Source organism: Crinia signifera, chromosome 2, assembly GCF_055691185.1.
Source record: "Crinia signifera chromosome 2, ASM5569118v1, whole genome shotgun sequence".
Classification (NCBI taxonomy): Eukaryota; Metazoa; Chordata; class Amphibia; order Anura; family Myobatrachidae; genus Crinia; species Crinia signifera.
Window position 1 is genome coordinate 349910033 of NC_139218.1, and position 24486 is coordinate 349934518.

A 24486-nucleotide genomic window follows, 5' to 3' on the forward strand; every position below is an offset into this window, starting at 1 on the left:
GGGGTAGGAGGTGTGGGGTGTAATATAATGTCTGGGGGTATGATGTGTAATATTATGCCTGGGGATAGGAGGTGTGGGGTGTAATATAATGTCTGGGGGTATGATGTGTAATATTATGCCTGGGGGTAGGAGGTGTGGGGTGTAATAATATGTCTGGGGGTAGGAGGTGTGGGGTGTAATAATATGTCTGGGGGTAGGAGGTGTGGGGTGTAATATAATGTCTGGGGGTATGATGTGTAATATTATGCCTGGGGGTAGGAGGTGTGGGGTGTAATAATATGTCTGGGGGTAGGAGGTGTGGGGTGGAATATAATGTCTGGGGGTTATGTTGTATAAAATTATACTGGGGGTAGGAGGTGTGGGTTATAATATTTGTGTCATGGCTGTAGTTGTTTGTGAATCCTGAATAGATGCTGTGTCCAGTGAAAGAACAGGAACAGCGGTTCAGGTAAACTGGAGTTTTAAATATATCAGTGAAACAGGATCTCTGGGATGTTTTCAGGACCAGTTATTCATGAACATTGGGGTTTCGATGTACCAGTGAGACAGGATTGCTGGGATACATGAAGGACCAGCTATTTAGGAACCCTTGGATTTTGAGTATACCCAGGGGTTAAAGTGGGCCGGAACGCACCGGAACTGAGTTCCGGCAGTTCAAATTGAAGCCGGAACTCAGTTCCGCCTCCTTCGCCCACCCAGCCTGCTGCTGCTGCCGCCCTGCCGAGAATCCATATGGATCTCTCAATGCGCGGGGACGGGACACGCCGATGTGGGTGCTAGTGCTACTGCTGCGGCTGCCGTGACTGTGTCTATGTGCACCGCTTGGCGCTCACAGTCACAGCCGCCTGTCACAATAGAGACTCTTATTGAGTGACAGGCGGCTGTGACTATGAGCGCCGAGCGGTACACAGCGCCGAGCGGGGACTGACCTGACTGCCTCCCCCTCCTGCTGTTCGGATTGGCCACCAAGGGGGGACAGAGGAGGGACCTGCGCTTATGCGCAGGCTGTCACGGCTGCAAGCTCGAGCGTAGTGGACGCTGTGTAGCCTCGGTTCCAGCGCTTACCACACGCTGCCTCCGCTACTAGTAGCCCCCGCCAGGAGACATCATACATGTTGGACAAGTTGTTCAACTATATTACCCCCCCAACAAGTAAGTCTGTGCTTTTGGCTTCTGTGGGGAGGTGGGTGGGGGACGCGGAGGGATTGAGTTAGGGAGGGGGGGGGGGGTGGCGTTGGCGGGCCTTTTCTCTGGCCTCGGCGCCATTTTCTATTTTACTGCGCAGTGCGCACTCAGTCTGCTTCTCCTCCACCTCCTGCTCCAGCCTCAGGCTCTGTGACCATTACCATTTTGTTGGTGAGTTAGTGTACAGTACACTAACTCACCAACAAAATGGTAATGGTCACAGAGCCTGAGGCTGTGTACACTGTGTACTACTGACTGCACAGCTGTTATCTCAATGATGTGGGGCCTGGGGGAGCAGCAGTATGTTGTGTCATTGGTGCCAGGGGCTGGGCTGGGGGACTAGTCTAAAACTTGTCATTTTTTGTCCAATTTTTTGGCATGTTACTGATGCTGGCTGGGAGTGAGATTACCTAGATGGGGCTGGAAGTAGTGTCTATCAATCCAGGGGTGCCGCCATGTGTGCGTTATCAATCCAGGGGTGCTGCCATGTGTGCCTTATCAATCCAGGGGTGCCGCCATGTGTGCCTTATCAATCCAGGGGTGACGCCATGTGTGCCTTATCAATCCAGGGGTGACGCCATGTGTGCCTTATCAATCCAGGGGTGACGCCATGTGTGCCTTATCAATCCAGGGGTGACGCCATGTGTGCCTTATCAATCCAGGGGTGACGCCATGTGTGCCTTATCAATCCAGGGGTTCCGCCATGTGTGCCTTATCAATCCAGGGGTTCCGCCATGTGTGCCTTATCAATCCAGGGGTGCCGCCATGTGTGCCTTATCAGTCCAGGAGTGCCGCCATGTGTGTCTTCTCAGTCCAGGGCAGCTGGCTTTTTTTTTTTTTATTAAAATCATTTTATTTTTTTCTTACTGCAAGTTTGCTGTTAAGTGTGCCATATCTAGTGTTCAATCTAGCACCCGCCATATTGGAAAACCCATGCAGTTCCTCTTACCTGCCTGGGGTGTTGCTGTTTGCTGTAGTGCTTCTAGCACAGTGTGGTCTGTATATCAGCACTGATATGCAAACATGTCCTGTGCTAGAAACACCACAGCAGACAGCGACACCCCAGACAGGGAAGAGGAACTGCATGGGTTTTCAAATATGGCGGGTGCTAGAATAAACACTACATATCATTTAAGGGGTGCTGCCATGTGTGTTGTACAATTTCATGGGTGCTGCAATGTGTGCTATATAATTTCAGGGGTGCTGCTAGGTGTGCTATATAATTCCAGGGATGCTCCATGTATGCCGTATCAGTCCAGGGGCACCGCCATGTATGCCGTATCAGTCCAGGGGAGCTGGCATTTCTTTTATTTTTTAATTGAAAGAAAAATATATATATTTCTTTCTTACTGCAAGGGTGCTGTTAAGTGTGCCAAATCATTCAAGGGGTGCTTCCCCACGCATGCGCAGAGCAATGGGACGGTCCGCTGCGGGCGACCTGGCTGCATGGGATGCGCACACGTCTTGGGAACATCGATAGTCGATGGCTACCCCTATCTCTCTCTCTGTTGTCTCTGTGAGCTGCAAACACCACAGCTTACTGAGCGCCTTATAAACTGCCCTGAACACATACCCTCACATGCATCCACTAGCAGGGGAAATTATTTAATGATCATGGACTATTATATGATTTCTCCTGCCTTTGCATATAGAAGTCAGGGCCTGCGTTCACATGGGAATGCCTAGCGTTTTCATGGGGATGCCCATAAAACGCAGGGCATTCCCATAGGTGAGCCCTGTTGGCGCTGCCCTGTTTGGCCCTCCCTCCTCGCAGCAAACATCTGAAACGCACTAAATTTACCTCATTCTGAGTGAACCTTAATTAGGCCCTTAGTGTGTTTTAAATGGGTGATGTGTATTTTATTTATTTGTGGGTAACTGCTAGTGTTTTAAAAGCTATATTGGGTGTGTAATGCCTATGCACACCCAGACAAAGTCCGAGTTTTGTGGCAGTGTGGGATACTGGGTGATATCAGATTTTTTTAAGAGAAAATAATTTGCAAGACAAAGTCCACACTGCCACCAAACTCTGACCTGACCCCTGCCACACACGTTGGCCTGCTTACATCCTGCCACCTGCTAGCACCTCATGTAATCTGTCTGTTGCCCCTACTAGATTGTAAGCTCTTCAGAGCAGGGCCCTCTTCCCTCCAGTTGTCTAAGCCTTCTTCTCTACACATTTCACTCATAGCTCTCCTATACTAAAAGACCAAGTGTCCTTCATTGGACACCAGCCCCTAGTAGTACAGTACATTGATCAATGTGGTCGGGCCCCGTACAAGTGTCCCCCTTGAACCCCCCCCCCCCAAACACCCTGTCGCCTGCCCTGACTGTAATGTTAAGCTTGTCTCCCTGTACTGTTCCTTTGTACTGCCCTACGATACACTTGTGGAGCCTTATAAATAAAATATTAAATCTGTAATAGATCTGTTTACAGACCAGCACAAGCCACTAAAAGAACTCTCTCTGCACATGTTACATCTGCCCCACCTGCAGTGCACATGGGGGGTTATTTTGGTAATTTTCATGTACAGTGTTACTAAGACTATATATTTTTGTCCTAGGCCAGGACGTGTGTACTGAAAAGGCAGTCTTCAGTGGACAAGGTATCCAAGACCTCGCACCCGACTTGTGTCACCTTACCATACAGTTGGACAGACATCCCACTGACTGTGCTTCAGCTCTTGATAGGCCGGTAAGTCAGGGTTCTACTGGGTTTTTTTTGGTAATTTTCATGTACAGTGTTACTAAGACTATATATTTTTGTCCTAGGCCAGGACCTGTGTACTGAAAAGGCAGTCTTCAGTGGACAAGGTATCCAAGACCTCGCACCCGACTTGTGTCACCTCACCATACAGTTGGACAGACATCCCACTGACTGTGCTTCAGCTCTTGATAGGCAGGTAAGTCAGGGTTCTACTGGGGTTTTTTTGGTAATTTTCATGTACAGTGTTACTAAGACTATATATTTTTGTCCTAGGCCAGGACCTGTGTACTGAAAAGGCAGTCTTCAGTGGACAAGGTATCCAAGACCTCGCACCCGACTTGTGTCACCTCACCATACAGTTGGACAGACATCCCACTGACTGTGCTTCAGCTCTTGATAGGCAGGTAAGTCAGGGTTCTACTGGGGTTTTTTTGGTAATTTTCATGTACAGTGTTACTAAGACTATATATTTTTGTCCTAGGCCAGGACCTGTGTACTGAAAAGGCAGTCTTCAGTGGACAAGGTATCCAAGACCTCGCACCCGACTTGTGTCACCTCACCATACAGTTGGACAGACATCCCACTGACTGTGCTTCAGCTCTTGATAGGCCGGTAAGTCAGGGTTCTACTGGGTTTTTTTTGGTAATTTTCATGTACAGTGTTACTAAGACTATATATTTTTGTCCTAGGCCAGGACCTGTGTACTGAAAAGGCAGTCTTCAGTGGACAAGGTATCCAAGACCTCGCACCCGACTTGTGTCACCTCACCATACAGTTGGACAGACATCCCACTGACTGTGCTTCAGCTCTTGATAGGCAGGTAAGTCAGGGTTCTACTGGGGTTTTTTTGGTAATTTTCATGTACAGTGTTACTAAGACTATATATTTTTGTCCTAGGCCAGGACCTGTGTACTGAAAAGGCAGTCTTCAGTGGACAAGGTATCCAAGACCTCGCACCCGACTTGTGTCACCTCACCATACAGTTGGACAGACATCCCACTGACTGTGCTTCAGCTCTTGATAGGCAGGTAAGTCAGGGTTCTACTGGGGTTTTTTTGGTAATTTTCATGTACAGTGTTACTAAGACTATATATTTTTGTCCTAGGCCAGGACCTGTGTAGACTAAAGACAGTAATTTGAAGAAATTATTTATCTCAAGCTATTTAATCAGAAACTCCTAATGAAAAGAAACTTACTTAGTTACTTCAAACCCGTGAATAAGGAAGTGAAAGAGCTAGAAAGCGTTCAAATTAGTGACAGTGAAGATGAGATCGATGGTGCTTCAGCAGCTGCGAGTGGAAGTAACATAGACTCCAGTGTTGAATTTTTAACGATTGCAGATGTTGAACATCATACTAAAAAAGTTAGAGGTGAAGGTGATGGCTGCATACCCGATTGCTGGACAGATGAGCAAGCATCACTATTTAAAAAAAAATATTCCTGGCTAAGAATTGCAAATGGAAAAATGGGATGCGAAATTTGTGCAAAAGTTCAGACACTAGGAGCTGGAGCTGAAACATTCAGGGGATTTAGTAAAAGCCTTTCCACAGAATGGGCAACAAGCTGCGTTGGTCCATATGGTTTTACAAAAGCAAAACAACAGTTATCTCTTAGAAAAAAGATTCATGACCATGGCGTCTTTCAAAAGCACATGAGGCAGCAGTTAAAATCTTAAATGAACAAGCTGATAATATTTTACCAGAGTTAGTTGCAAAACAATACAATGAGCACATTGAAACAACTGTTAGAGTCTTCAGAACAGCTTATCATGTTGCCAAAAATAACCGTCCATACACAGATCATCCACAGTTAATTGATCTACAGGAAGCCAATGGATGTGATCTTGGAAAAATATTGCAGAGCAATGTTGTATGCACAGATATAGTTAGCCATATTTCATGTGAAATGAGAAAGCGACTCATTCAGAATATAGTAACCCTAAAACCAAAAGTAAGCATTCAGATTGATGAAAGTACAAGTGTGTCTAAAAAAACCACAATGATTATATATGTGCGTGCAATGATGGCAGCAATGTCAGGTGATAGTTCTGAAGCTTGCCAACCTACAACTTTTTTCCTTGATTTGGTTGAGCTTGATAGTACTACAGCCCAGGGCATTTGTGATTCCTTATTAACCACGCTGAGCAAGCATGGCTTATCTAAAAACCTTTTGTCAGAACTTCTTGTTGGTTTAGGGAGTGATGGAGCAGCAGTAATGCTTGGTTGTAAGTCTGGAGTTGCCACAATTCTACGTAAGGAATTTCCCAAACTCATCAGTTGGCACTGCAATCGTTATAAATTCAACACTGGAGTCTATGTTACTTCCACTCGCAGCTGCTGAAGCACCATCGATCTCATCTTCAGAGTTAGCTGTTGCAGATACAGTGAAGGATCTTACCGAGATATACCACTTTCAGTCTTTTGTAGATAGTCTGTATGCACTATACAGTCGTTCTCCAAAGAATTTAAGAGAATTAAAAAGGTGTTCAGCAGAGCTCCATGATATTCTTATGAGCATAGGTCGTGTGCTTGATACTAGATGGGTTGCCTCAAGCTTTAGAACAGTTTATGCTATATGGAGATCATATGCTGCCTTATTCAAGCATTTTCAAGAACAGGTGCAAAGCAAAACTAAAGAAAGCACAAAGTTTGGCTCTTTGAGTAGGCAATTGCAAAGTGAGGAGTTCCTTATGAATTTGGCCTTAATGTGTGATGCTCTGTCAGAGCTTCGTGACCTTTCACTTGCTTTACAAGACCGAAACATTCACTTGGTAAAAGCTCAAAGGCTATTAGTAAGGCAGGTTCATGTTTTTGAATCACGCATTGAAAATGTATCTGGAATTTTCTCAATTGAGGCTTCTGAAGCTATCGCAAGAGGATATTTCAAAGAAGTAGAACTTATTAAGAATGCTAAAGTCAAAACCATCAGACGAGGGCAGTTTTATGCTAGCCTAAAAGCAAATATTGAAAATCGCTGTTTGTCATCAGAAGACATGAATTTTTACAAACTTGTAAAAGTTCTTTACAATGACTTCTGGCCTGATGTCTTGCCAGTAGAGTTTGGTGAAAAAGAGTTGAAAACCTTATGTGACCGTTTCCAAATTAACTTTGGAAAAACAAAGATGGCTTTTCGAGACTTCAAAGACAATGGAGGCAAAAGTGTACCATCAGATTTATTGCCAATTTTGCAATGTGTACAAACTTTGCCAGTTAGTAATGCAGAATGTGAAAGAGGATTCAGTGTAATGAACATAATCGCTACGAAGATAAGGAGTTCTCTTTCCATTTCTCACCTAGCAGAACTTATGATGATTAGCATATGTGGTCCTCCTTCTCACTTATGGAATCCAGTGCCTTATGTAAAATCTTGGTTAGCTAAAGGCAGACGAAGTGCACTTCAAAACACTTGCATGGCAAGACAGAGGAAAGAGGATCACTCCAGTTTCCAGCACTTGTGGCGTTTGTTATAGGTCAGTTGAGAATTATTTAGCATTTTTGCTTTATGTACTTTGATTTCACTTGCTAAAGTGCATCTTTTGCATGCTATATTGTACACTCACCTCCTGCCTCTTTGGCATGATATTTCAATGATAGGACTCTGTCACCTGGAAATGGCAATAACCAACCACCATCAAAAGAGACAATCAACTGAAAATGGCAATTACCACAATGAAAATACACCACACCTGCTAATGGCGATGACCGACCAACATCAAAAGACACAATTACCAGGAAATGGCAACTACCACAATCATAACTAAAGTCACCTGATATTCAAAGAATCATTATGGGTAAGTATCTGTATTTGTGTTGTCCATGTAAATTCCTCTAAAGCCATACAGGTTAACTAACATACACTGTTCTCTTTATTTTCAGCTTCTTCAACATCTTACTAAACAGCTTGACCACTCCTCATCTCCTTCCTCTGGCGGCTGAAATCTCCAAAGAACACCATGTTAGGACTCGGTCACCAGGAAATGGCAACCACCATCAAAAGACCTTCACACATTAAGGCCAACTGTACTACTACGACCTCCTCACTTTGCAAATGACCAAGCACCATCAAAAGACTCTATCATCTGGGACTCATAGAATCATTATGGGTAAGTATCTGTATTTGTGTTGTCCATGTAAATTCCTCTAAAGCCATACAGGTTAACTAACATACACTGTTCTCTTTATTTTCAGCTTCTTCAACATCTTTACTAAACAGCTTGACCACTCCTCATCTCCTTCCTCTGGCGGCTGAAATCTCCAAAGAACACCATGTTAGGACTCGGTCACCAGGAAATGGCAACCACCATCAAAAGACCTTCACACATTAAGGCCAACTGTACTACTACGACCTCCTCACTTTGCAAATGACCAAGCACCATCAAAAGACTCTATCATCTGGGACTCATAGAATCATTATGGGTAAGTATCTGTATTTGTGTTGTCCATGTAAATTCCTCTAAAGCCATACAGGTTAACTAACATACACTGTTCTCTTTATTTTCAGCTTCTTCAACATCTTACTAAACAGCTTGACCACTCCTCATCTCCTTCCTCTGGCGGCTGAAATCTCCAAAGAACACCATGTTAGGACTCGGTCACCAGGAAATGGCAACCACCATCAAAAGACCTTCACACATTAAGGCCAACTGTACTACTACGACCTCCTCACTTTGCAAATGACCAAGCACCATCAAAAGACTCTATCATCTGGGACTCATAGAATCATTATGGGTAAGTATCTGTATTTGTGTTGTCCATGTAAATTCCTCTAAAGCCATACAGGTTAACTAACATACACTGTTCTCTTTATTTTCAGCTTCTTCAACATCTTACTAAACAGCTTGACCACTCCTCATCTCCTTCCTCTGGCGGCTGAAATCTCCAAAGAACACCATGTTAGGACTCGGTCACCAGGAAATGGCAACCACCATCAAAAGACCTTCACACATTAAGGCCAACTGTACTACTACGACCTCCTCACTTTGCAAATGACCAAGCACCATCAAAAGACTCTATCATCTGGGACTCATAGAATCATTATGGGTAAGTATCTGTATTTGTGTTGTCCATGTAAATTCCTCTAAAGCCATACAGGTTAACTAACATACACTGTTCTCTTTATTTTCAGCTTCTTCAACATCTTACTAAACAGCTTGACCACTCCTCATCTCCTTCCTCTGGCGGCTGAAATCTCCAAAGAACACCATGTTAGGACTCGGTCACCAGGAAATGGCAACCACCATCAAAAGACCTTCACACATTAAGGCCAACTGTACTACTACGACCTCCTCACTTTGCAAATGACCAAGCACCATCAAAAGACTCTATCATCTGGGACTCATAGAATCATTATGGGTAAGTATCTGTATTTGTGTTGTCCATGTAAATTCCTCTAAAGCCATACAGGTTAACTAACATACACTGTTCTCTTTATTTTCAGCTTCTTCAACATCTTTACTAAACAGCTTGACCACTCCTCATCTCCTTCCTCTGGCGGCTGAAATCTCCAAAGAACACCATGTTAGGACTCGGTCACCAGGAAATGGCAACCACCATCAAAAGACCTTCACACATTAAGGCCAACTGTACTACTACGACCTCCTCACTTTGCAAATGACCAAGCACCATCAAAAGACTCTATCATCTGGGACTCATAGAATCATTATGGGTAAGTATCTGTATTTGTGTTGTCCATGTAAATTCCTCTAAAGCCATACAGGTTAACTAGCATACACTGTTCTCTTTATTTTCAGCTTCTTCAACATCTTACTAAACAGCTTGACCACTCCTCATCTCCTTCCTCTGGCGGCTGAAATCTCCAAAGAACACCATGTTAGGACTCGGTCACCAGGAAATGGCAACCACCATCAAAAGACCTTCACACATTAAGGCCAACTGTACTACTACGACCTCCTCACTTTGCAAATGACCAAGCACCATCAAAAGACTCTATCATCTGGGACTCATAGAATCATTATGGGTAAGTATCTGTATTTGTGTTGTCCATGTAAATTCCTCTAAAGCCATACAGGTTAACTAACATACACTGTTCTCTTTATTTTCAGCTTCTTCAACATCTTTACTAAACAGCTTGACCACTCCTCATCTCCTTCCTCTGGCGGCTGAAATCTCCAAAGAACACCATGTTAGGACTCGGTCACCAGGAAATGGCAACCACCATCAAAAGACCTTCACACATTAAGGCCAACTGTACTACTACGACCTCCTCACTTTGCAAATGACCAAGCACCATCAAAAGACTCTATCATCTGGGACTCATAGAATCATTATGGGTAAGTATCTGTATTTGTGTTGTCCATGTAAATTCCTCTAAAGCCATACAGGTTAACTAACATACACTGTTCTCTTTATTTTCAGCTTCTTCAACATCTTTACTAAACAGCTTGACCACTCCTCATCTCCTTCCTCTGGCGGCTGAAATCTCCAAAGAACACCATGTTAGGACTCGGTCACCAGGAAATGGCAACCACCATCAAAAGACCTTCACACATTAAGGCCAACTGTACTACTACGACCTCCTCACTTTGCAAATGACCAAGCACCATCAAAAGACTCTATCATCTGGGACTCATAGAATCATTATGGGTAAGTATCTGTATTTGTGTTGTCCATGTAAATTCCTCTAAAGCCATACAGGTTAACTAACATACACTGTTCTCTTTATTTTCAGCTTCTTCAACATCTTTACTAAACAGCTTGACCACTCCTCATCTCCTTCCTCTGGCGGCTGAAATCTCCAAAGAACACCATGTCACCAGGGATTGGCTACTACCACCACAAATGGACTATGTCACCTGGAAATCAGAGACTCATTGTGGTTAGTCTTAAATCTGGTATGAGTGCATTGAAAATATACAATAATGACCTTGTAAGATCCTGTTTAGCACATACAATATGATTAATTTGTATTCACCAATGAGAAACCTATTAATAGCACTAATTGGAGTGTTATGTAAAGCAAAGTTTCAGGGTATTTCAAGTACAATTTTCTCTATTGTATCTTAAATGGTTAAAAACTTATGTTATTTGTAAAAATAAAAGAACAGCTGATCCTCCTTCTGCGTGGATATAATTTAAAGTCCAATAGCAAATGGGTAAACAATGAATATACTTAAAGGGGCGTGTATATGGGCGTGGCTTCTGCCAGGTGGGAGGTGCTAGGGGTGTGGCCCACAAGGGTGGGTCTAGAGGGGTGAGTTCCACCACCTCCCTTGGACCACTTTAAGCACTGAGTATACCAGTAAGAGAAGATCCCTGGGATTTATGCATGACCAGCCCTTCAGGAACACTAGGGGTTAGCTGTACCAGTGAGACAGGGTATACCACAGAGGTATTGCAGGGGTAGCTACTCAGGAGCACTGGGATTGGCTGTAGCAGTGAGACAGAAGATACTGGGGAAATACTGCAGGACCACCTACTCAGTACAGGTCGAGTATCCCGTATCCGAATATCCGTTATCCGAATTATCCCGAAAACCATACATTCCAGAAAGTGAAGAAAAATTTTTTTTTGGGATAAAAACTCACTGGGGACATATGTAACAGCACTACTGAGGACATGACATGTAACTGGCACTATATATGTGCAAGAAAATGATTGCTTGCCATTCAAATTCAGTATCTGAGATAGTACACAAATTTTGTTTCATGTTTTGAAACCTTGTTTTTTTGAACAAATAAAATATATTTGTGTGTATTTTATGTGGTAATAAAATATATATGTGTGTATTTTATGTGTTTATACAGCATAAATGCAAGATACTTCAAAAAACATCATTGAAATATTAAAATATTCCGAAATACTTTTCCGAGCATTTTGGATAAGGGATACTCAACCTGTATAGTATTTTATTAGACAGAAGGAGTACATTTACAGAGGAGAAGGTCCTAACAGAACACTCAAAACTTAAAGTGGATAAATCAATGGGGCCAGATGGTATACATCCAAAGATACTAAAAGAGCTAAAGCATGGAAGATGCAAACAACTACCGACCAGTGAGCCTCACATCAGTAGTAGGGAAATTGATGTAAACATTCTTAAAAGAAAGAATTGTAGATTACCTCAAATCCAGCAATTTACAGGATCCCAAACAGCATGGGTCTACCTGGGGAGATCATGTCAAACAAACCTTGTTGACTTTTTTGACTGGGTGACTAAATTAATAGATAAAGAAATAGCCATATATATATATATAGTTATTTAGACTTTAGTAAGGCTTTTGCCACATAGCGGACGGTTAAATAAATTCAAAATCATGGGATTGGATTCTAAGATAGTTGAATAGATGCGATCTTGGTTGCAGGACAGAAAACAGTGTTGAAGTAAACGGAGTACAGTAACGGGTTGGAAAGGTTACAAGTGGAGTACCCCAGGGATCTGTACTTGGACCAGTGCATTTTAATATCTTTATTGGTGACATTGCAAATGGTATTGCCAGTTTGCAGAAGACACAAAGGTATGCAACAGGGTAGACACACCAGGAGGGGTAAAATAAATGGTGGATGATCTAGGTCGAATGGTAGAGCATGGTAATTACAGTTTAATGCCAAAAATGCTAAATCATGCACTTGGGTCTCAAAAACCCAAAGGCTAAATACGCTCTTAATGGCACTATAATGGAAACTGCTGAGGAAGAGAGGGATCCAGGAGTCACTATATCAGGTGACTTAGAGCGGGTAAGCAATGCAACAAAGATTGCAAGTTAGATGTTTAGTTGCAAGTGGGAGGAATCAGCAGCAGCAGAAAGAAAGCAGTAATAATGCCACTATATGGGTCATTGGTACGACCTCATCTAGAATTCTGTTATCCAGTTCATATCTGTGGAAGGATGGTCGATGTCTAGAATGACAATCATGTGGTTGACTAGTCATGGTCAAACGCAGCTACTTAGATGCCTAAAAATGGCATTAACAGAAGATTAATGCAAGCAAAAGGTAGACAGGAACATGGTCAACTGTGACAAGGATTTTCAGGAATTTTTTAACCGATTTGTTCATACTTTACCATCCCTGTGGACATAAAGGGAGAATAAAATAGTGTACCGAGCACAGCGAGGCACCGTGCCCGATGCATGGTGAACGTAGCGAGCCATAAAAGGGGACACAAAACAACCATAAGGTGTCACACCAAAAGTGTGAATAAGTAATGTCGACCTTGTTATTGTCGACCATGTTCCCTTTGACCTTTTGCTTGTGTTAAGAGCTGTCCTTTGCGGGGAGTCTGCGGGTCCCATCGGGACCCGGCGGCTCCCCCCTCCCTCCCTTACCCGGCTGCTGGCTGCTGCTGCGGGGGGCTGGCTCTCCTCCTCCCTGCACCCGTAAGAGGATAAGTGCAGGGAGGAGGAGGTCACAGGTCCGGGCAGCACAGCTCTGTGCTGCCTCGACACAGGTGAAAGGGGGGGGGGCAATGCCGGGCGGTGGGGGTCCATGCGGGGTGGCGGTGGGTCGGTGTGGGGTGGCGGGGGGTCGCGTTAGAAGCCCATAAGCTTCTATGGGGCATCGCCAGATTTTTCTGGCGATGCCCCCCGCCGCGTTAACCCAGTGGGGGATGCTTAGTGCATCCCAAAATGCGGTAAAAACCCAGATAACGGGGTTTTTACTGCATTTTTAGCTTAGAGAATCTCCCACCATATCTCTACAAGGATATAAATACATTAGAGACTACAAAGAAGGGCAACTAAAATGGCGCATGGCCTACATCACAAAACCTACTAGGAAAGACTTAAAAATTGCAGTATGTATAGTTTGGAGCAGAAGTGACAAAGGGGGACATGATAAAAACTTCCAAGTATACCAAGGGTTTTGACAAGGTCCAAGAGGGAAACTACCTTCAAATGAAGAGAAGTATTAGAACACGAGGACATACACTGACACTGTCGGGAGGGAGGTTCAGGAGAAATCTGAGGAAAAATGACTGCATAGAATAGGTATTGGGCAAGTGGAATAGCCTCCCATCAAGAAGTAAGGATCAAATAGGGTGTGAGGTAACAATATGGCTAAAAAAGGGGAAGACTATGGACCTTATTCTGGTCCATTCGCAGATGTTTGGTGTATGTGCATCAGTGACGTGCGGTGAGGTAAGTGACAGGTGAGACAGGAGCTTTTGCGAAATGGGAACAAGTCCCGCCAGTGCCGTAACTAGACATTTTGGTGCCCCCCTATACTGAAAAACAAGAATTCATTTGGCTTCATGGAAAAGGGGCATGGTCACATAATAGTACCAATAACACCATAATGCCCCTCATACATTATGCCGCACACTGTAATGCCCATATCACATTATAATCGCACACCGTAATGCCCATGTCACATTATACCGCACACCGTAATGCCCATGTCACATTATATTGCACACCGTAATGTCCATGTCACATTATACCGCACACCGTAATGTCCATGTCACATTATACCGCACAGCGTAATGTCCATGTCACATTATACCGCACACCGTAATGTCCATGTCACATTATACCGCACACTGTAATGCCCATGTCACATTATATTGCACATCGTAATGCCCATGTCACATTATATTGCACACCGTAATGTCCATGTCACATTATACCGCACACCATAATGCCCATGTCACATTATATTGCACACCGTAATGCCCATGTCACATTATATTGCACACCGTAATGTCCATGTCACATTATACCGCACACCGTAATGCCCATGTCACATTATATTGCACACCGTAATGTCCATGTCACATTATATTGCACACCGTAATGCCCATGTCACATTATATTGCACACCGTAATTCCCATGTCACATTATACCACACACCATAATGCCCATGTCACATTATATTGCACACCGTAATGCCCATGTCACATTATATTGCACACCGTAATGCCCATGTCACATTATACCACACACCATAATGCCCATGTCACATTATATTGCACACCGTAATGTCCATGTCACATTATACCGCACACTGTAATGTCCACGTCACATTATATTGCACACCGTAATGTCCATGTCACATTATATTGCACACCGTAATGTCCATGTCACATTATACCGCACACCGTAATGTCCATGTCACATTATATTGCACACCGTAATGTCCATGTCACATTATATTGCACACCGTAATGTCCATGTCACATTATATTGCACTCCGTAATGTCCATGTCACATTATACCGCACACCGTAATGTCCATGACACATTATATTGCACACCGTAATGTCCATGTCACATTATATTGCACACCGTAATGCCCATGTCACATTATACCGCACACCGTAATGTCCATGTCACATTATACCGCACACCGTAATGTCCATGTCACATTATATTGCACACCGTAATGTTCATGTAACATTATATTGCACACCGTAATGTCCATGGCACATTATATTGCACACCGTAATGTCCATGTCACATTATACCGCACACCGTAATGCCCATGTCACATTATATTGCACACCGTAATGTCCATGTCACATTATACCGCACACCGTAATGCCCATGTCACATTATATTGCACACCGTAATGCCCATGTCACATTATATTGCACACCGTAATGCCCATGTCATATTATACCGCACAACATAATGCCCATGTCATATTATACCGCACAACATAATGCCCATGTCATATTATACCGCGCAACATAATGCCCATGTCACATTATACCGCACACCGTTATGCCCATGTCACATTATATTACACACCGTAATGCCCATGTCACATTATACTGCACACCGTAATGCCCATATCACATTATATTGCACACTGTAATGCCCATGTCACATTATGCAGAGGTGCTGTGGCTGGTGGATATTTCAAATATGAGAGCGCCAGGTCATAAGCAAATCGGAGCTCAGAGTCTGGCGGACAATCACTAACTGTGGCTACTGGTCTGCGAGCTCTGATAGGCTGCCTGCCTGCACCACATTTAAAATATATGCCACTTTCCGCATAGGAGCAAAGATTGGGGGCGGTGAGGCTGGCAGAGCAAGACATCCCATATGATAATATATACAGTATATATACTGTACACCCCAAAACACACACATTGTATTACAATTTTGTGCACCCCCCCCCCAATACATTAAAAAAACCTCACACACCTGATGCCTATCATTTATCATCCCCCCCCCCCAAAAAAAAAAAAACCTTTCAGTATATACATCACCCTACCCATGCCCATATAGCTTTACCGTTTTTAGGTGTAGTGTAGAGAGGCAGGAGGCGGAGCTGGCCGTGGTTAGGCAGTCAGCGTGGGACAGTTGTGCGGGTCAGCTTCCTCACCTCCCTGCTAACATCCATGACAGGGGCTGCAGGCGTGCGGAGGCCCGTCACCCTGGCTGCCGGTACTTGTAGATAGTGGGAGGAGCCAAAGCTCCGTAAGAGCAAAGTAATAGTATGCATATAACTGGGAAGGAGGGCGAGGGCGGGCGCTGCAGGGTTCCCCGGCGCCGCTGTCTGACATAGAGCTTGACCAGAGCAGCGGTGGCCGGCAGCACAGCATGCGGGGACAAATAGGGAAGGGTTGGCACTGCAGGGATACCCGGCGACGCTCTCTGTCAAAGAGCTTGATCAGAGCAGCGGCGGCCAGCAGCAGAGTATGAGGGGACAGAGTATGGGGGGAAGGGTTGGCGCTACTGGGATACCCGGCGCCGCTGTCTGACATAGAGCTTGATCAAAGCAGCGGCGGCCGCCAGCAGAGTATGAGGGGACACAAGGGGAAGGGTTGGCGCTGCATAGTTCACGGACAGCGCTGTCTGTAATATAGCAGATGCCAGCACGGTTGCACCACTTGTCCGTGCACTGCAGATTTAGTGACAGCGGATACAGGCTGTCAGTGTGTGACAGCCTGATCCGCTGTCCTATCACATCTGCCTCAGTGACAGGGGCGTGCTTCGATGTAGGCTGAAGGCACGTCCCTGTCACCGAAGCAAATGTGTAGGTGCTGCTTCCTCATTGCTTTTCAATGAGCTTCTCTGCCTCTTTTTGTCCCTGCAATTTAGCCCCGCCCCCCGCTGCTGATAGTTGGTAATTGTCAGTGGGAGGCACGGCTCCCACTGCCTCGTAGCCTCCCGCACATCGTCTCACCAGGCTCACCACATAGATTATAAAAAAAATGTCAAGAAGATATTTATTTCACAGTATATGTGATATAAATATCTTTGGATTTCTTTTTTTTATGCCTCCCCTGACTGCACGTCCCTGATGTGCATGCTCCACATTTCCTCCCGAGGGTGCACTCAAATCTAAGTGACCTGAAAGTTACTTAGATATGAGTGCACATTCCACATCATTTGATGGTCGGTGACCATTGAATAATGTGGATGTTCACCCAAAGGCTGAGAATGGATGTTTTTGTTAAACATCCATAAACTCCCCATCAGGTATCCCCCAGGTCCGTACCTTTCCATCTCACCATAAACTTAACCTAAACCTTAACCTTAACTTATATAATAAAAAAGACACAGACACAAGTGCTGGCGTTTCAAAATGAATGTCAATTTATTTTGACAATTAAACTAACTATATATATATAATGGTGGCGGCCCAAAGAACGGTCATTATAGGAAAGTGGGGTTAAAGATGTTATCATACACACCATCGCTGGTGATCGCTCTCCCCGGTCATCCGCTCGTACTAGTGGTGGCCACCACCCCGGGCGGGAGCATGGCCGATGACCATCGATGTCAGGAGAGAGCGACACCCCACTATCTACACACACACATCAAGATCTTACAAGGATGACCGTTCTTTACCGCCGCCGAAGAGAAAAGAAATAGGGAAGGGTGGGCGGGGATTTTTTCAGACAGAGGAAGACTTCCTGTGAGTACAATCCTTTTCTTCCCTGTCTATACTCCTCCCACAGCTCTGATAGGCCTTGTGCCCATCCTATTATCATATCAGCTGACCTTCCAGCGTAACCTGGGGAACCATCAGGGGTTTATGCTCACTCAGTGCTTAATCAGCATTCGTGGTTCTTAAACTCCCCATCAGGTATCCCCCAGGTCCGTACCTTTCCATCTCACCATAAACTTAACCTAAACCTTAACCTTAACTTATATAATAAAAAAGACACAGACACAAGTGCTGGCGTTTCAAAATGAATGTCAATTTATTTTGACAATTAAACTAACTATATATATATAATGGTGGCGGCCCAAAGAACGGTCATTATAGGAAAGTGGGGTTAAAGATGTTATCATACACACCATCGCTGGTGATCGCTCTCCCCGGTCATCCACTCGTACTAGTGGTGGCCACCACCCCGGGCGGGAGCATGGCCGATGACCATCGATGTCAGGAGAGAGCGACACCCCACTATCTACACACACACATCAAGATCTTACAAGGATGACCGTTCTTTACCGCCAAAGCTAGGCCCTAAGCCGCAGCACCGCCACCAAGTAGGAAAAACGCTCAGCACTGTGTATCTAACCAACTAAAGACATCGCCCAAAAACAGAGCCACGCCCTCCGGGCTCAGATGAACACCATCGCTCCTATACAGCGCACTCCGCTGAAAGCTGATGGCGTCATGGCGAATAACACCCCCGCCATTGGTCAGCAGATATTTCTCAACTGCAGCGTTCACCGTCTTTCGTGAACGCTCCAGGCGGGGGCAGGATATCGCATTTCTCCACACTATCCTTGATGTAATGGAGGACCACACCAACTTACATGCAGGCAAATACCGAGAAATGAAATAGAGGTCCCGCACAATCACTGAGCGCAGCTCGAGAGCGGTCACCCGCCCTAGATCATTACCACCCAGGTGGAAGATAATGACCCTCGGGACCCCAAAATTTCTCAGGGCTCGAATCAGCCCGGCCTGCAGCCCTTTCCACAGCATACCTCTCTCACCCAGCCACCTAACCTCCCCAGCTCGACTAAACACTCGTACATCAGATGCTATGCTTGCCCTGGAAGCCCAATAGACAAACGAATGTCCAATCATCCAAATGGACTTAACGTCCTGTCGACCTGAAATATTATAAAGAGGTTAGAAGGCTGTCGACAAGCTTGCATACCAAGCATCCACCACACTTGTTAGAGAGAGGAATGAGAAGGACCGAGGCCGACCAGCTCTTGAGGCACAAAACACACCGTCTGGAGTAAACTAACAAGTACGCCATGCCAGATTGTAATTATAGCCGAATTGTGCCCCCAGACGGTTGTGAAAACACACCTCAAGGCCCCCACTGGAAGTTGGCGAGCGCTTATGCGTCCAGTTGACCAAGGTTGAAAGTGATAGACAAAGCTGGCCGAATGTACCTCCGGAATGCTGCCGAGCGCCATCGACCCAGAGCCTGAATCTCTGCGTCGGAGCGGCCCTCCGCAGCTGCCGAGGTAGCAGCCCCAATCCTAAAGGAATGAGACCCAAATTCCTTAGGATCGAGACCCGTGGCCTCCAGCGCCCGTCCCAAGACGTGGCAAAACTGGAATTTTGTGAGCGGTGACCCATCCTCGTGCATCAACCATGCGCCTGGCTGGTCCGGGCGCACCTGAGCGAAGGCCGAGACCAACGTCACAGGGCACGCCCCTTCCACCGCGCACGGCAGCAAGGACAGCCACCGCCCCCTCCCAGCCTGATCCGTCTTGGATCGTCGCAGGTGACATAGCACCGAGTCAGCTTGGACCACCAGGTCATCCACAGTCAAAGGCGAGGGCGCTCGTTTTGACGGTGCCACCAGCTCCCCAATCCTGAAGGCCCCGTGGTATGCCATCACGTACGCCGTGCGGAACAAGAGGACCTCATAGTGAGGCCAGCAGATGTCCCCCAGGGCGCCCAGCAGTGCTGGAAGTAACGACATGTCAATGGGACGCCTACAGTCCGTGGGGGCAGGTGTAGCCCGCCGCCAACCACGCAGCGCCCTAGACACCAGAAATGACCGGGACGGGTCCGCCCTACCCTGCAATGCTGAGAAAAACGACACCCCTGCCAAGACCCTGCGCACGGAGGCGACAGAGCGACCATCGGAGTATGCACTCCAAACAAAAGCCACCATGGCCTCCTCAGGCGTCTTACCTGCTTGAGGAGCAGACAGTCTGAACTGCTCCCATTCCTGCCATCCTGCCTGATAGCAGTGGAGCGTCCGTGGTGCGATAGCCTGCATGGCTAGCCCCTCCATTCCGGCCTGATCATCTGCCAAATATAAGAGGGACAGCATTCACCAACAATCGATGCATCAGGGGCCAGGGCCCGAAATTTCTCCCAGTCGGCCCTGGACAATGCATCTGCCACAGAGTTCTCTACTCCGGGAACATGTTGTGCCACAAACTGTATATTGAACAGCAGGCATCGCAGCACCAACCGCGCAAGCAGGCGAACTACAGGCATGGAAGCTGAGCCTTGCCTGTTGATAGAGTGCACCACTCCCAAATTATCGCACCAAAATATGATGCTGGAGTCGCGTAGCCTGCCTGCCCATAGCTCCAGCGCCACCACAATGGGGAACAGCTCCAACAGCAGTAAGTTTTTTGTAAGTCCTTCCGCTACCCATTCCACTGGCCATGGCGCAGCGCACCATGACCCGTGCAGGAAGGCTCCGAAACCCACCCCGCCCGCTGCATCAGTATACAATTGCAACTGTGCGTTGGTGCGCGGGCTGGAAGGCCAAATCAGGACCCCATTGAACTGCTCCAGGAAGGAGAGCCAAGTGCGTAAATCCCTCTTTATCTCTGCAGAGAGACGTACGTAGTGGAGTGGGTGCCTGATGCCTGACATGGATCTTTCTAACTTCCTACAAAAAACTCTACCCATGGGTATGACCCTGCAAGCAAAGTGGAGCAGCCCCAGGAGAGACTGAAGCTGGCGCAACTGAAGCTTGCCCGTGGCCAATGCCAGATTAATGGCTCCGCGTAGCCGAGACAGCTTGTCCTGAGGGAGGCGGCAACAGGCCGCCATTGTGTCTATTTCTATCCCCAAGAAGGACAGGCGCTGTACTGGGCCCTCCGTTTTGTCCTCCGCAATGGGGACCCCAAAATCCTTAAACAGATTCTGCAGGTAAGTCAGCAGAAGCTTGCATCGCTGGGAATCGGCAGGGCCCACACACAGGAAGTCATCCAGGTAGTGGGCCAAACTAGTCTCCCCTGAACCTTACTCTACGCACCAATGCAAGAAACTGCTAAACCTCTCGAAGTAGGCGCAGGAAATCGAGCAGCCCATCGGTAAGCACCTGTCCACGTAAAAACCCGTGGGCAGGCGAAAACCCATGAACCGGAACGATTCCGGATGTAGGGGAAGAAGGCGAAAGGCTGACTCAATGTCCACCTTGGCCAGCAGAGCCCCGTGACCGTGGCTGCGCACTATATCAAGGGCCTGTTCAAACGACTGGTACCGCACGCGACACAAGTGTTCGGGTATGGCGTCATTAACAGAGCCGCCAGATGGGTGGGACAAGTGTTGGATAAGCCTAAACTTGCCGCTAGCTTTTTTGGGGACTACCCCCACCGGGGAGAGAACCAGGTTCTCTATAGGGGGTGATGGAAAAGGGCCCACCATTCTCCCCAAGCTCACTTCCTTGTCTACCTTCTCCAACACTATACCCGGCATCTGTATTGCGGACTTCAAATTACGGGGGGCACGTGCAACCACCTCCCCTTGGATTGGTAAGCGGAAGCCCATGCGGAAGCCCTCCTCCAGGAATCTTGCCTCCTCCCTACACGGGTACCGTCCCAGCCAGCCGGCCAAGCGGTCAACCCGCACAGGAGAAGGGGCCTTACTGAGGTGTGCCCCCGGCAGCGGAAGCCTGGGAGGTGCCTCCCTGCTTGCCCTTCCTGCAGTCTCTAAAAGGGTGATTGCCCCAGCATTTTGAGCATGCGTGCTTGAACTTGCACGAGGCTCCCAGGGCGCAGCCGGCCCCGTTGAAAGCGAAGCAACGCCCGGCGGGGGCCCCCCCCGCCCTACCACGAAAGGGTTGTTGTTGCTTGCGAGGGGCAGGGCTGGAGGCTGGCGCAGCCGCCGCAGCAACCGCAGGAGCCGCCGCCGGCTTCGGCCCCATCCAGATCTCCACGTCTTTGCACCCTAACGCCATAATGGCCAGCCCTGACTGCTTGCGGCGAAAATTCTCATCATATGAGCGCCATGAGGAGTCGGCCTCAGACAGGAACATCTGATGAATCATGTGCATGTAACGCACCATGTTCATGTGCTCCTGTGGTCTAGTTTCTAGGTAACAGGCCGCGAACATGAACATGCCCGCCTGCCACCGGTGATAGGTGCAGTAGGCCTCCTCCCCTATACCCCCTCGCTTCTTCGCCGCGCGATATTCCTTCTCCGCCTGCGCCGTCATGGTGAAGAAGCTGACGTATTTACCATCCTTTATGCGTTCCTGAACGCTGCGCCTAAGCCCTCTGAGCACTGCTGTGTTCTCGCACTGGACAACTTGTCCCCTAGGGAACAATGGAGACCCTGAGCTGCCGCTGGAACTAGAGTGCCTACGGCGCCTATGCCTGCGCCGCCTACGGGATTTTCGGCCCCCATCCTCCTCCGACGACCCCGAGTCGGATCCACCGGAGGAAGAGGAGGTATGCGCAGCCCTGCGTTTGCGCCGCTTGCGCTTGGACCCACCTGCGGTACCCTCCACCGGCCCGAGGCTCATCTGTGGGGGATCTTCCACCAAACCCACTGGGGTGGTTCCAGAATCGACGATATCCCTTGAACTGAGGGGGGCCGTAGCCGCTGATGTAGCCAGGGGGTCCCTAACTGCCGGGGCCGGGACAGTGTTCCCTGATAAGGCCGGAGGGTCCTGGCTATGGGTTGGGGCCACCCCCCTTGATGCAGGCGACTGTCTCATAAAGTCAGATAGCATTGACAGAAACTGCTGTACCCCCCCATCTGCAGCCGCAGGTGGCATGGGGGCCACGGGGGCCTGCGCAGCGGGCCCAGGGGCCTGAGCACTGCGCATAGGAAGTAATCTGGCCCTTCTAAGTAGCTGCCTCCTTGCCATATGCAGTGAGGATCTCATGCCCAGGGGCCTCACTACCCTAGGCGTGTCCATAAGGGCTGGTGTCACCATCTGTGCCCTATTTGGCCCTTGACTCCCTCCCCTGGCCCCTCTGCGGCCCCTACCCCTTCTACTGCTTGTGTGAAGGGGAGCCCCGGAGGGGGAACCCCTCTGGGATAGCCTTGAGGCCAGGATGGGAATGGATGAGGGGCGCGCCATGTATGGCTGCCCAGCTATGTCCTGGGTTGACTGTCTCCCATGGTTGGTGTGGGGGTGACTGGCTTGGGGCCTACCGCGTCTGGCGCTGGACCGGGCAGAAGGCCACGATCCAGGCCTGGCGGTTTCCTGTGCCCGCGTGCGGGGGCTTAGCCCTCTCGCACGAGTAACTGCGGCACGGGCTCTACCCCTGCCCGACCCCCCCCGGGTGATGCGGCTGACTCCGCTCGCGCCGCGGCCTGCACTGGCGGTACGCGAGGTCCGGCGCCGGGACGCGTCATCAGCCGGCGCCGCGACCATCGCGTCGTGCCGCGCGGGCGGCCTGGGAGCCGCCGGACCCCGCCGCGACCCCCTCTGGCCACTAGGACCACCAGGGATCACGCCGCTAGGCCCCGCAGCCTCCCCAGCAGCCTCTGCATAATCGGCGAGGCGGGCAGGCGGGCGGGTGGACCTACGCGGTCTGTATGCCATCTTCAGCCGCAGTAATGAAAAGAGGACAGACTAGAAACAGGGACAGATCCAAAGAGAGAGGGACAGATCTAGAGTAGAAAGAAGATAGAAATGGTTGTTAGTGATACGCTTGTAAAGAATGGGACAGAATATGTTGTGCTGCAGAGCAGCCTTGCCTGATCCTGCAGCAGATTTTTTCAGACAGAGGAAGACTTCCTGTGAGTACAATCCTTTTCTTCCCTGTCTATACTCCTCCCACAGCTCTGATAGGCCTTGTGCCCATCCTATTATCATATCAGCTGACCTTCCAGCGTAACCTGGGGAACCATCAGGGGTTTATGCTCACTCAGTGCTTAATCAGCATTCGTGGTTCTTTCGCATGCCCTGCTTGCGAACACACACTGCAAGGGGGCAGTCGCACCACCATTTGCAGGGTGGGTTCTGGTTGACTCACAAGGGTGAACATATATATATATATATATACATATATATACATATATATATATATATATATATATATATATATATATATATATATATATAACACGATGAAGAAGGGGCGCCCAATAGTGTACTATAGTCAAATTGACAGTGTATTTATTAGATAAAAATGAGATATATCACTAGTACATTGAGCATACCATAAAAGTCCTTAGTGGTGGACTTAAAACCACATGGTATAAAAACAATCCACACTGGCAACAATGCAGGAACAAATAAGCTTTAGATTGTGGATCACTCACGGTTACCACAGCAAGGTCTCCCCCGCTGGCGGCACTTCCCGAGTGAACTCCAGCGGTCAGCACAGCCGCTTGTCTTAGCTCGCATCTCCTGCTTCCAGAATAGCATCAGTTAGGCCACGCCCCTACACGTTTCGGTATGGACTTCGTCACTGACAATTTTTTTTTGTCAAATCTTTCTACCATCAAATTCTATGTTTCTCTGTGTTTAGGAAAGTTGAGTCTCCCATATCAAAAATACTT

General features: G+C 47.5%; 1 protein-coding gene across 1 annotated transcript; it reads right to left on the minus strand.

The window, feature by feature from the left end:
- Nucleotides 1-17370: 17370 nt before the first annotated feature.
- Nucleotides 17371-23867, minus strand: LOC146057913 (uncharacterized). Its single transcript, XM_083169743.1, has 2 exons — nucleotides 22462-23867; nucleotides 17371-20034 (listed from the first exon to the last, which is right to left on the minus strand). The coding sequence occupies exons 1-2, from the start codon at nucleotides 23522-23524 to the stop codon at nucleotides 19109-19111; spliced, it is 1989 nt and encodes a 662-aa protein (XP_083025869.1). The 5' UTR covers nucleotides 23525-23867; the 3' UTR covers nucleotides 17371-19108.
- Nucleotides 23868-24486: the final 619 nt, after the last annotated feature.